This window comes from Eptatretus burgeri, chromosome 3, assembly GCF_056783735.1.
Source record: "Eptatretus burgeri isolate ZD-2024b chromosome 3, Ebu_testis_v1, whole genome shotgun sequence".
Classification (NCBI taxonomy): Eukaryota; Metazoa; Chordata; class Myxini; order Myxiniformes; family Myxinidae; genus Eptatretus; species Eptatretus burgeri.
In genome coordinates this window covers 27,483,704-27,497,606 of record NC_140963.1, presented here as the reverse complement: position 1 = coordinate 27,497,606, position 13,903 = coordinate 27,483,704, and the positions used below count along the sequence as shown (strand labels likewise).

Here is a 13,903-nt window from a genome sequence, read left to right as displayed (position 1 = left end):
TGTGTTCCACTTTGTTCTGTTTTGCCAAGTGTCGCTCTAAGAGTGATTTTTCATTTGTTTGTTTGTTCGTTTGTGTGCAGCACATCTAAAAAAAGTTGAGGACGGATTCTGATGAAATTTAGTGGGTAGGTTGGGTGTGTGACAAGGGCTGATAGAATCGACTTTGGTGAAAATCCAATTTTGGATCAGATTTTTTTTTTAGTCATTCTTCACCATTGAGAGTTAGGGCTGAACTGATTACATACAGTACATCACGATATCTCAAAAAGTTGTAGACTGATTCGGACAAAACTTAGTGGTGAGGTTGGGTATGTGACAAGGACGAATCAATTTGATTTTGGTGATGATCCGAATGAGGATTTTTTTAATATATAAAGTGATTCTTCACTTGAGAGACGGGGCCAAAAAGGATTTCTAAAAAGCACGATATTTCAAAAAAAATCTTGGCCCTGATATGTTCTGCTGGATCTGGCATTGTGTGGCAGAGGTTTGCACTCTCCCGAGTGCCCTTCCAGTTGCCTCTGTTTTCTGCTTGGTGGGCATTATTGTTACGGGGCCGGGTATCAGTGGCGAGCACGACCGCTGGAGGGAGCAGTAGAGTCAGCTCCACCGAACACACTGGAATTGATGTCGTGCCTTTTGGATGAGTCCAAAAGGCACGGGTCCCTTATTGGATCATGAATCGCCAATAATTCAACCGCGTGGGGAAGAGTCAATTGCCAAACTTCAATATACCTAATTACCCACGCGGACAAAGCTACCGGGGAATTCACACCCTCAACGGACCTCAAGCGAAACGAGCCGTTACCAAGCCCAAACTGTGTGTAACCCGAGCGGAGATTACCAAGGCCCGTCGGACCAAATGAACAATTTACTGGCCTGAACGGCCTGGCTATTTCTCAATCCACACCATGCCAAGCCAATGAAAAACACAGAAACGAGCTGGAACATTTAACAAAAGGGATATTTATTTATAATGGGGCAGGGGAGCATGCAAGAAGGCAGAGTTAACCAAATAATGAAGGAATAGCAATTTATGTACAAGCACTTATGCAGTTTTACTTAATAGACTGGCGCCACAAACACACACACGTACACCCAAAAAGAAACGTGTACCCGTCATGTCTTTATTGGAGGCCTCCAGCTCGAGGAAAGGTGAGCTGGAGGTCAGAGCCTATTCTTGGACCTTTCTGCCTCGTGCGGTCTTCGACGATCCGGTGTGGCAGGACTCGAACCCGCCACACAATGCTGCTCCAAGCCCAGGCAGGTGATCCTCGTGGGACAGGCTCGCAGGCACACAGGCCACAAGAGAAGACGCTCTGTTGGCGGGACCCCAGGAAGGTGACGAATGGCTTCAGAAGACCACCAGACGTCCGAAGACCAGAAGACAACTCCCCTCCTAAGACAACTCTCCTCCGAAGACCAGAAGGCAACTCTCAACTCTCTCACGTTTGGCCCACGCGCGCTTCTCTTATCCCCACACTCGCACTCCCTCATTGGGCAGAGAGAACGCTCTATGCCCATATTTGGAGCTAAGCCAGAATGAAACGCTTGTGCCCATATTTGGGGCGAAGCCAGAGCGCAACGCTTGTGCCCATATTTGGGGCGAAGCCAGCACACCAATGTCCAGAGAAACCCCACCTAGCACACTGGACTCTGCCCACGTACGTGCTGACGCGCACGCGTGCAATGATGATGGTGGAAGGAAGCGAGGCAGGTGTCGTTGTTGTTGTTGGTAATTTAAATCCTAACTATCAAAATAACTCACAGCGCACGTACAATTAATCACTCATTAAACATAGGATGGGACCCTAACGAGAAACACATACTTACCGATATAGCTGATCTATAGGACCTGGCTGTTGTGTGCAGTAAGCTTCCAAATTCGCAACATTATTGCCTCACCACACTGCATATTATAAACCCCATTACACAGAAAGTGTACATTCCTTGGCCAAGAAAAGTGTAATAAAACAGCACCTGTCTGTCTCTGGTACTCAACCCAAAGGCAGGTTCAGTGAGCGCTGCCAAATCAATCTCATGCCAATGATTACACCAAGTGCCAAGCTGGTTTTCCTGGGAATTTGTACAGATATACCGGCGAATACTCACCCATTGTTCATCTAAGGACACCGCGGGGTATTTAAAATCCATAGATCTCGTGTTAGATTCCCGACCTGGGGTGTCCCTTCTGTGAGCCTCGAGCTCCAGGCAAGGATCGTATATAGCCACGAATGGTCACAGAAAGGACACCCACGTGACTATGTGGGGAATCGAACCCAGACTAGATCGCTCGAGGGTGCAGCACCACCTCTGCCGCATCATGTTCAGGATGTTCCCTGAAAACCGAAGGCACGATCAATGACTCGTGTTAAATACACAGCAAGACGAGTTCCGTGTATTTGTTATCGATGTTTCATCGCAAATCGCACAATTTCACCCGAACACGACATCTCGTGCATCGTCTCTCGTCTTGCACGCGGAACTTTATCCACTTAACTCCGGTGTTTTCAAAAGTGAATCAAACCGCCATTTTAACAGATCACGCTCCACGCAAGCTGCCGTAATACCATGGGAATTGGATTCGGGGATGAAAGGGATTTTAAATGGGACCGATCAGCAGGAAGTTTTCCGACCCGGCACTACAGGTACTTCACTCGCACAGTCTTTCCACCCACCTTAACTTGGCGAACTCCTCCATTATTAAAGGCTCGTTCACAGCACAACCAGGAATGATTCACACATTCACAATTACATTTACTGCCGTGCTCGAAGTACATATTCATGGATCCACTTTACGTGGACGGGGAAACCTGCGAATTGGTTTCACGCACGTGAAGGTGCTTTCCATTTGTCTGTCTCTCTCTCACACACACACACACACACACACACACACACACACACACACACACACACACACACACACACACACACACACACACACACACACACACACACACACACACACACACACACACACACACACACACACACACACACACACACACCCTTTGTCCTGTTCTCATTTGCATCCAGGTGACGAGTTGACTCCGCCCAATGTCGTGACGTCGGCGCACAGGTGAGCCGTGCAGGCCACGTCGATGCCACGTTGCGCACCGCAGCACAGGTAATGGCGCCTCGACTAAGCTTCCCGATCTGTAGCAGCCATTCATGAACCAAAGGGAGAAGTTTTGGAGCAAGACCTCCAGCGGCACGCTGCTCTTCGCCCTTTTATATGTTGGTACCACCCAATGCGAAGACCTTCGGGTTTTGTAACACGAATCGGTCCGGCTGATTATGTCGATAATCCGACGCAGGTTTTATTTGGGGTGAAAAGGTACATTACAAGTTTTTGGACTTCACCTGCGATCGACTCCACCAAACGCAGCACCCCGCGTCGGTGGACCCCACGGTGCCCGGAATGATCGCGTTGACGCGACGACGCTCGCGACTCGTGAAGTTGGTCGTCGTGACCGTCGGGGTCTTCGTGCTGTTTCTGCTGCTGCAGCGCGAAGCGGCCGTGAGGCTTCAGCAGGAGGACGCGGGTTGGTTCAAGCTCGCGGATAAGAAAGAACAGGTGCTCGATATCGTGAAGGACGCCGTGAATAACCTGAGGGACGCCCTACCTCAATTTCAAATCCAGGCACCCATCAGGAAGACCGCGTCGGGACGTGAAAGCTCGTGCCTACCTGGCTTCTACACACCTGCCGAACTCAAACCTTTCCTTGCACGTCCGGCACAGGATGTCAACGCGAAGGGCGCTTCTGGAAAGGGATACAAAACGGATGACCTCTCGGACGAGGAGAAAAAGAAGAAGGATGAAGGTTTTGTAAAGCACTGCTTCAACCTGTACGCGAGTGACAAGATCTCTTTGCACAGAGACCTGGGACCGGACACTCGTTCTCCAGCGTGAGTACCAATGGCCCGATCCAAGCTCATCGTATGATGTTGTTGCACATGATGGTGTGTGGTGGTGCTCGCACTCACATTTTCTCCCACGTGTCTTTTACAGGTGTATCGAGCAACAGTTCAAGAGGTGTCCACCCCTCTCGACTACCAGTGTTATAATCGTCTTCCACAACGAAGCCTGGTCCACGCTCCTCCGAACGGTCTACAGCGTCATGTACTCCTCTCCTGCTATCCTGCTCAAGGAGATCCTATTGGTGGATGATGCCAGTAGTGATGGCACGTGTTGTTTGTCCTAAACTCGTCCACATACACAAGTCTTGTGATAAACCTGATGTTTGGCCAAGTTTGTTTAAATGGCTCGTGCAGATGTTTTTATCAGGTGTTTTTTCTTCTTTCGCACGTAACACCGGGCTTGGAGTGGCATCATTGGTTCTGGGGGTGGGGTACAGGTGTGCCCCCCGATGTGCAGGTAGATATTCGGAATTTGTTCAGTGTGTCGACGATAGCTCGCCTACTCTTAGTGAGCGACACCGTGGGATGTTTAACGTCCACCGCCGAATGCCAGCAGACGGGACAACTAGTTTAACGTCGGACATTGGTCAACCGGCCTGTCCGTGAAACTCCAGGATGACAGTTCATCGAGCTGGGCCAACGTTACCGATGGTGCGCGCGCGCAATTCCTCTGCACATCATGATGTTTGCAAGTGGTCCAAATGGTGTGAATGTTCGCAAATTGAGGATCGATGGCATGAAGGCAACGGACGAACTAACTGTACGTTTGTGTACACAGAACGGAACATGATGCGCCATCGTTGAGATTTTTCTATTTTGAGCAAAATCTTATCAGCACGATTGCCCACAAACCTTTGTCCTGCGTTTCAGGCATTGTTTGTAGCTGCTGTCGAATCGATCAGAAATGAATCAAATAAATCTGAAAATTTAAGATTGCTTGAACAGCTTACATGAAATGAGAAAAGGTTAACGCTGCATCCGTCACTCGATGAATTGGGTGGAAAAAAATACAAACTTTTAAAAACGGGTCGCACCCGAGACCTGGGGCAGAAGATATCTGAGATGAACTTCAAATTTTCTGTTTCTGTTGAATTAACTTTTCTTTTGAGCCTCATCGATTTAAAAAGAAAAAACGGCCGCTTCACTAGTTTTTATTGATTTATTTTTGGCGAACTTGGTGTGTGCTGTGCAAATGATCATTGTATGGAAGGTTAACCAGTGCGTTCTGATATCCAAACTGACAACAATGCATAAAGTTTGTAAAAATTATTACAATCTCAGTCAAACACTCCTCCAACAATCCTGCTCAACCCAAACAGCCACTGAAAGTGATCGGTGATGAGGAGAGACAGAGACACACACGTGGACGTGATCTCTCTCCTCTCCTCTCCTCCGCTCTCTTCCCCCCTCTCTCTCTCTTTCTCTTTCTCTTTCTCTTTCTCTCTCCTTCCTCCCCTTCTTCCTCTCATTCTTCCTCTCTTTCCTCCTCTCTTCCTCCCTCCCTCTCTTCCTCCCTCCCTCTCTTCCTCCCTCCCTCTCTTCCTCCCTCCCTCTCTTCCTCCCTCCCTCTCTTCCTCCCTCCCTCGCTCTCTTTCTTCCTCCCTCGCTCTCTTTCTTCCTCCCTCGCTCTCTTTCTTCCTCCCTCGCTCTCTTTCTTCCTCCCTCGCTCTCTTTCTTCCTCCCTCGCTCTCTTTCTTCCTCCCTCGCTCTCTTTCTTCCTCCCTCGCTCTCTTTCTTCCTCCCTCGCTCTCTTTCTTCCTCCCTCGCTCTCTTTCTTCCTCCCTCGCTCTCTTTCTTCCTCCCTCGCTCTATTTCTTCCTCCCTCGCTCTCTTTCTTCCTCCCTTGCTCTCTCTCTCCTGTGTTTTTTTTCCAAATCCATATCAGCATAAAATATTGTATTTTGGGCTGCGAGGATAGCTTACAGGTAAACACACTTGCTTGTAAGCTCTCTACCTTAGGTTTGAAGGAAGAAGAGGATTTGTTAGGATGACAGTTGATTTATTTTTGTCGAACTTGGTGTGTGCTGTGCAAATGATCATTGTCTGGAAGGTTAAGCAGTGCGTTCTGACATCCAAACTGACATCGGATGGATGGCTGCAAACCATCGACATAACTTGCCCAAACTAAAAAAACGGTTATCCCAGTGTTTCACAGATAGGGTGATTCATCATTCATCGGATGGACGTTATGAGTTGGTGGATAATATAAAGATCCCATGGTGTCCTTCGTGAAGAGTAGGTGAGCTATCGCTGGTACCATCGACAAATTCCATCCATAACCAACAAAGGGTACTTCATTAGCGGCACAGCTGCGCTCTCAGCCAATGATGCTACCCCGCAGCCTTGTGCTGCATACGAAAGAAGTGCGAATTGCAACATAATCCATCAGAATAAGAGGTGTGTGTGTGTGTGTGTGTGTGTGTGTGTGTGTGTGTGTGTGTGTGTGTGTGTGTGTGTGTGTGTGTGTGTGTGTGTGTGTGTGTGTGTGAGATATATTGTGTGTTGCTTTACAACTCTGTATGCAATCATAAAGTGGATATTCCATGTAATGGACATAACTTATTGGATGTTGAAAGCTCTTTTGGGAAATGGTCAATCTGTGTAAACGTGCAATCATTTACATCTTGTCTGTCTTTAGGAACATCTTTACAAGGGAACATTGTACACACTGCATGGAATAATGACAGTTTGACCTTACCCCCCCCCCCACCCAACCCTTTCACTTTAATCCCCACCCCCTTTCTTTCTTCTCCCAACCTCACTTCCTCCCTTAACCCCTTGCACATGGTAATTTGCACATAGCTCCCATTATAAATGCTCTCCTTCGTTTGCAGCAGGCTTTCGGCGTATATTAATATTTAATCGAATGAGCACATTTTCAGAGGCAATCTCACAGATTAATTCTGCAAACCATCAGCACAAACTCTTAAATCAGCAGGTGTTCAAGCCAAGTGACCTATCAGAATCTGTATAGATCTGAGAGCCCTGTCTCTCACATCCTGTTGCAGTACCTTCTGGGGGCTGACAGGATGACCTAGAGGTACGCATACTCGCCTGGGTTTCAAACCCAACCCAGGTTTTGAAGTCATCCCGGTGTTTCACAGTCAGGGTGATTCATCATTTTGTGTGCCATACCTTGGATGGACGATAAACGGGCGTATCATCTGGCAGCATTCGATGGTGGACGTTAAAGATCCCTTGGTGTCCTTGGTGAAGAGTTGGTGAGATATTGCTGGCGCCATGGCCAAACAGACAATTCCTGCTTTAACCAGCAGAGAGCATTGCATCACCGGCACAGCGACACCCTCAGTCAATGTTGCCACCCTGCGGCCTTGTGCTGCATGCGAAGAAGTCCACTTATGGAATTAAAAATGAAAGCATGGTCTCTCTAGAGCTAGAGCTGAAGTATTTTTTAACCTCAGCCACTAAAACTGGTCGGAGGTTATGCTTTCACCCCTGTTTGTCTGTCTGTGAGCAGGATATCTTAAAATAATAATTGGACAGATTCGTACGAAATTTTGTCGACAGGTTGGGTGTGTGACGAGGATGAATTGGTTAGATTTTGGTGAACATCTGGATCTGGATACTAGAATTTAAAAAAAGTGATTATTTACCATGAGCAGAGCTTACCTGTTGCTTTCGCTGAGAGACCAATTAGTTGTCCTGTACACCAAAAACTTTGGGTGAGAAGAAGGAAAGTAACACAAATTTACCTGTGCATAGAGTGCTTTCTCACGCCATCCCCATCTCCGTCCTCACGTCCCACTCCGCCCCACTCCTACCTCCTTTCCCCCCACCCCCCCCACGCCCCCCACCGTCCTGATGTTCCTTCCCCCGAGAAAAGTCTCACACGATGACGGGCTTTAACAGGCCCCTCCGTTTTTAACCTCAGTTGCCAAGGTAAAAAATGAAATTGAAATACCCCATGCCACCACCACCGGGTGGCACTACACGGTACACATTTGCATAGAGAATTTACACCCCCACCTGCCCCCCCCCACCCCTGCAAGAGGCAACGACCACATAGCCTATGTTAACCCCCACACAAAGTGAGTTTGAAGTTTATAACTTAAAATATGTGTGTGTGTGCATATGGAACAGACAAGACAGATCGACAGATAATGACATTTGTAGATATAGATTGAGAGATTAGGGCCAAAAACGATATGTTGCACGATATGTCAAAACGTTTTGGATAGATTCAGACAAAACTTGGTGGATAGTTGGGTAGATAACAAGCCTATTAGATTTTGGTTTTGGTCTGAATGCAGATCCTCCTATCAATGGGGATGCAAAACGTGAACTGTTCAGCCTGGCGGAGGTCTATGCTCTACTGAGTGCCGTTCGTTCCAGTTTATAATTTGTATTCACAGTTGTGAAACAACACTGAGCAATAACTTCGAGGTGATGATGATAGCTCTTCGCAGGTGTGATGGATATGCATGTAATTTATTTTTATGACTCCCAATATTTGGTCTGTGTGGTTGAGAAATTTATTGTTCGGTGATGTTAGCATCTTCTTGTCATTTGGACCATGCGATGCTGAGATGGATATGATTCACATGAGAAGAGTAATTATGAGAAAAGGTTTAACATAAATGGTCCTCTTGGCAGGTATCTGATGAAGTAACACGTATGGTTGATGTCACCTGAGACGTCGAGCTTGCAGAGTGCCGCTCTGGCATGTTTTGGATCTTTCCTTGACACATTTTCTGGTTAACAGGATGATTTGTAAAGGTTAGGTGAGCAGGTTCTTGCACGACGTACCATTTGATGTTAAAATCTCGGCTGTTTTTGCATTTTTGTTGCCAATTAAAAAATAATGGTTAATTCTAACTAGCTGTTCATTTAAATTTATGAATTTAAATCCATGCATCTAAATCTCAAAATGCAGGCCTGCTCTTACACACACACACACACACACACACACACACACACACACACACACACACACACACACACACACACGCACACACACACACACACACACACACACACACACACACACACACACAGACACAGACACAGACACAGACACAGACACAGACACAGACACACACACACACAATTTATCATCACAACTTGTAAATTCATTTGTTGGCTTTTTCTCTTCCTGTTCTGAGATGGCTTTATGTCACATTATAAACATTTTATAGTAGCCTGTTACAATCTACTACTACTACTACTAGTTCTTTAATGTCTCCAATTATAACGATCTTGTTAAGTTGGTTGGTTAACGTTTGTGGTCTAAGTCTTTCATGAACTGGCTATCCCGGCCTGGCGTTCAACAGAACATGACAGGAATTTGTTTCGGATGCTGGTGATGATTCGCTGATTCACTCTTCAGGAAAGGCACACCATGTGGGATCTTGATGTCTACTAACAACTAATGCTGGCGGAGAGTTCCTCCGGCTTAATGTCCATCTGATGGACGGTGCACACATAAATGCATCAACCTACATGCACAACACCAGGATGACAGTTTATATCTCATTTGAGATTCAAACCTAGGCTTGATAGGTCAAAGGTGAGTGAGCATACCCCGAAACCATCCTGTACTTGAGCTGTTACATTGAATGTTCAAATGTTGTACTGTACGGCATGTTCATTGTTTTGCGCAAGTGCATAGCCAATTTTGACACAACCTGTTATGATTAAATTTGTTTCTCACATCAAGAAAGACTTCATTCCCTCTGCACAAATCATCTGTGTTTTGAAGTCATAATCAGGAACTACATACACATTGAAGATATTTATTTTAAATTTGCATACTTCAGCATCTGCATGGCACAGCAATATGAAATTGTAAGATTCAGCCGTTTTGATGTTTGAATCTAGTTATAAGTAAGCAATCTGAAATTATTTATTTTCTGAAACCCCTTCATTTCTATAAATATTTAAGCATTATTTTCAAACAAGTGGATTTGGGATTAAAATTTATCAAGTTGGGTGGGACATGTTGAACAACATTAAATCATTCTTGAAACGACAAAATTTGCAGTTTTGTTATCCACGATTGATTGCCATAAACTAAAATGCTGAAACATCACTGTCGCGAGAGACGCAGCTATACATGGATAATGATTGTTCTTTTTTGAAACATTTTCTCCCCTCCTACTTCAACCTGCTCCCTCCCCATCTAACCCTCAAACTATTTGAGACACTGTTTAGTATCATGCTTTGAAATTGATAAATGATAGTCATAATCTGTGTGTGCTTTACAATTGTGGATGAGAAACCTCTTTCGAATGAATGCAGCGAGAAACAAAAAATGGCGATGAGAAAATGGTGTTGAGTGAAAACATCTCTGAATTGCATTGGCTCATTATAACAGAGGCAACAAGAAAAAGAGCTATCAGAGATTGCAGACCTTTGCCAGGGCTTGTTTTGTGTGGAGTTTGTGTAGTTCTGTGTGGTGTTTGTGTACTGGTGTGTTGCGTAATTAATAAGAGACATAACTGGAACTGCCACTATGTAACTGCTAGCGGTGATGACCAGGTAACAAGATGTCCCGTTTTAATGCAACCCCGCTTTAATCGGACACTTGACCCTGACTCGTGACGTTTTTTTTTTTATTATTATTCAATTGAATTTAGAATGGGATTAAAATAAATTAAATTCAAATCAAATGGAAGACCAAATAGGTACAGTCTTACATTGGAGTAATCAGAAGGAGCCTGAACAAGCAAAAAGCAAAGATGAAGTCATCAGGAGGAACCTGGATAGGATTCACATTTCAGCTGCTATTCCACCACCTTCAAACCCATCCAAGCACAGCTAAGTGAACCTTATTAAAAAAAAAAAATCAGATCAAAAAATTAAATAATTCTGGAAGCCACACCATGTGTCCGATCAAGTTGAAATTTAAAACATTTATTCCTCTTCACGACTGGATCATAAATATGAAGTTTCACATTAATTGATTAAGCGGTTCAAGTGAATTTTTTTCTTTTTTTAAAAGATTTTTGCTCGATCCAATAAGGCTGCCAGACCATGTGACATCAATTGTTCATGAATACCTTGATATCCCCAAGGCTTGCAGAACATTTGTGTGAAGTATCCCCTTGATCTGTCCAGCCATTCTGGAGAAGAAAAATTTATAGGTTTCAGGGTAAATTCAATATGTCTGCCAAACCATTACGACCAATGATGTCAGGTGTGTGAACGTTTTGTTCCTCATGGATAGGCTGTCATACGTGCAAAGTTTTGGCTCGACCCCCCCCCTCCTCCCTCATCTCACCCCACTGTGCCTCATCCCATCACCACTGAGCCTTCTCTCCTCCTCATCCGGCCCTCTCCCCTTGCTCTTCTGCAATCCCCCACACTCTGTCAACATCTCTCCCTACCTCTCCCCTCCACCCTCGTCCTACCCCCTCCTCCCTCGTCCTACCCCCTTCCTCCCTCGTCATACCCCCTTCCTCCCTCGTCATACCCCCCTTCCTCCCTCGTCATACCCCCCTTCCTCCCTCGTCATACCCCCTTCCTCCCTCGTCATACCCCCCTTCCTCCCTCGTCATACCCCCTTCCTCCCTCGTCATACCCCCCTTCCTCCCTCGTCATACCCCCCTTCCTCCCTCGTCATACCCCCTCCTCCCTCATCCTACTCTCCCCTTCCTCCTCGTCCAACCCTCCCCTCCCCTCCCCTCCCCTGCATCCAAAGCCTTCTTCCCTCCCTCTTCCTTCACAGTGTGGACCCTCAAACATCTGGGGCCTTCACGTTCAAACCTGACATCTTTCCACACAGATCGCCACTGACAAACCAGACATAATCTGCTCAACAGAAATGTTCCTCCTTCAAGCCATCTCTGACTCCCGAGTCTCTCTCCCTGGTTGCTCCCTCTGGTATGACAGACCTGAGCCTTATCCTGATGGAAAAGTTGCTCTCTTCATCAAAAACTATATTCCGCACTCTCCCTACACTACCCTTACTCCCCCACACCCCCAGGAATACCTCTTGCTCTGACTTCCCCTCCACTCCCACCTCATGTTTATATGTGTACTGTACCATCCACCAAACAGTGATGACTCCATTTACAGCTCACAATATGAAAACATGAACCAACTTCTATCTTCTCATCCCAACTCTCTCTTCCTCATATGTGGTGACTTCAATTGTCATCATGCCTGTTGGCTGGGTGTGGGTACCTCTCTCACCTGGCATGGCTTTTCAGCAAAAGACTTTTACCACTCATTGGGACTGACACAATGTGCCAAATTCCTGACCTGGATCTCAAGCAGTGGTACTCCATCTCTTCTGGATCTGATTTTGACAAATTTCACGGAAAACATCTGCTGTTCTTCCTCCACTCCAATCAGTTCATCTGACCACATGCTTGACAAAGTAGACATCTCTGGCCATTATTAGAGAATCACCTCATCGCTATCCAGTCTGGCATTTCTATCAGGCTGACTGGCAGAGTCTCCAAGCAGCCATCAAACTTAAAGACTGGTCTCCCATCGCTACTTTCTCCAACATCAACTCATCCTGGGAATTCTGTCAAAGAAAGTTGCTCTCTCTCTCTCTCATGCATAGATTTATCCCATCTCGTCGTCAGTTGTCCTACGCTTCCTCCTGCCCATGGTACACTGAAGCTTGTGGCGAGGCAGTTGTCCTGAAACAACTTGCCTTCACCTCATGGAAGGCCAATCCAACTTGAAGAAATCTCAGTTCCTTCCACAAGGCTTGGAACAAGTGTTTGTGTACCCTCAGGAGAGCCAGAAAACAACATCTTCCTAATCTTTCTAATCTCAATTCTGAACCCTCAAACCTGTCTCCTGCCTCCAAATCCTGGTGGTGTGTCATTTTCTGTTTCTGGTGTATGTTCACCCTCCATCCCCTCCTTTACCTCAAATGGCCACACAGCTGACACTGCACACAAAAAGGCTAAATGCCGAAACTCTGTGTTTGCTTCTGATTTCTGTGTCCCAATCCGATCTCTTTCTGTACCCACTTTACCCAGTTGCACACAGCTGTTCCTGGACTCTGTGTCCTTTTCACCTGACAAGGTGGAGAGATTTTGCTGTCAAACCTCGACTCTGATTCTGCAACCAGTCCAGATGGCATTAGCCCACGTGTCCTAAACACCTGCTCTGCTGCTCTTGCTCACCCTCTCTCTGTTATATTCACCCTCTCCTTTGGTCATAGTCATCTGCCATCTGCTTGGCAATCAGCAAACATTATCGCTCTGCATAAAAAGGTACACAATGAGATCTCTGTAACTTCAGTCCAATCAGCCTTCTCCCAATCATCAGCAAAGTTATGGAATCCATCCTCGCTTCTGACATTAAATCCTTCCTCTTCTCCAATGGCTTGATTTCCGATCAATTTGGATTCAGACCAGGTCATTCTCCCCTGGGCATGCTACTTCTGCTTTTGCAACAAGGGATGGAAGTCCATCAATGTCAGACATGAGATCAGAGCCATCTCCTCAGACATAGCGTGTGCTTTTAATATGGTCTGACATCCCACACTGCTCACCAAACTCTCTTCCTATGATATCTAAGGACTTCTCCAATCATGGTTCACAGACTTCCTCTCCAGTCGCAGTCAACGTGTTGCCTTTAAAGGAGTTCTCTCACCCCTCTTCCTGTTCAGGCTGGAGTTCCTCAAGGTAGCATTCTGGGCCCTGTTCTTTTTCTGGTTTTCATCAATGATCTCTCTGACTCTCTGGAAAATCCTCTTTATCTCTTTGCTGATGACTCCACCCTCTGCCATACCATCTGTCATCCCTCAGATCAGAAAGCAGCAGCTTCTTCACTCTCTGCAGATATGGATAAAATCACAAGCTGGTCCAACACTTGGAACATGTCTTTTAATCCTGACAAATCTCACACTCTCACTATATTTGTCCGAAAGGACCGTCTGGAACCACCCTCCCCCATCTATTTTCTCAACAATCCTCTTGAAGAAGTCCTTTCATTCAAGCTTTTGGGTCTCTCTGTCTGCCATGATCTTTCCTTGGAAAGCCACATTTCTAAGGAC

The 13,903-nt window shown here is 46.0% G+C and overlaps 1 protein-coding gene across 1 annotated transcript in view; it reads left to right on the top strand.

Annotated features, from left to right (window-relative positions):
• Positions 1 to 3,062: 3,062 nt before the first annotated feature.
• LOC147029595 (polypeptide N-acetylgalactosaminyltransferase 3-like) overlaps positions 3,063 to 13,903 on the top strand; it is a 55,072-nt gene continuing 44,231 nt past the window's right edge. The window contains exons 1-2 of the mRNA XM_085872746.1: positions 3,063 to 3,909; positions 4,013 to 4,185. Of these exons, the coding sequence (XP_085728872.1) occupies positions 3,422 to 3,909; positions 4,013 to 4,185 (661 nt within the window). The 5' untranslated portion in view covers positions 3,063 to 3,421. The remainder of the gene's footprint in view (positions 3,910 to 4,012; positions 4,186 to 13,903) is intronic.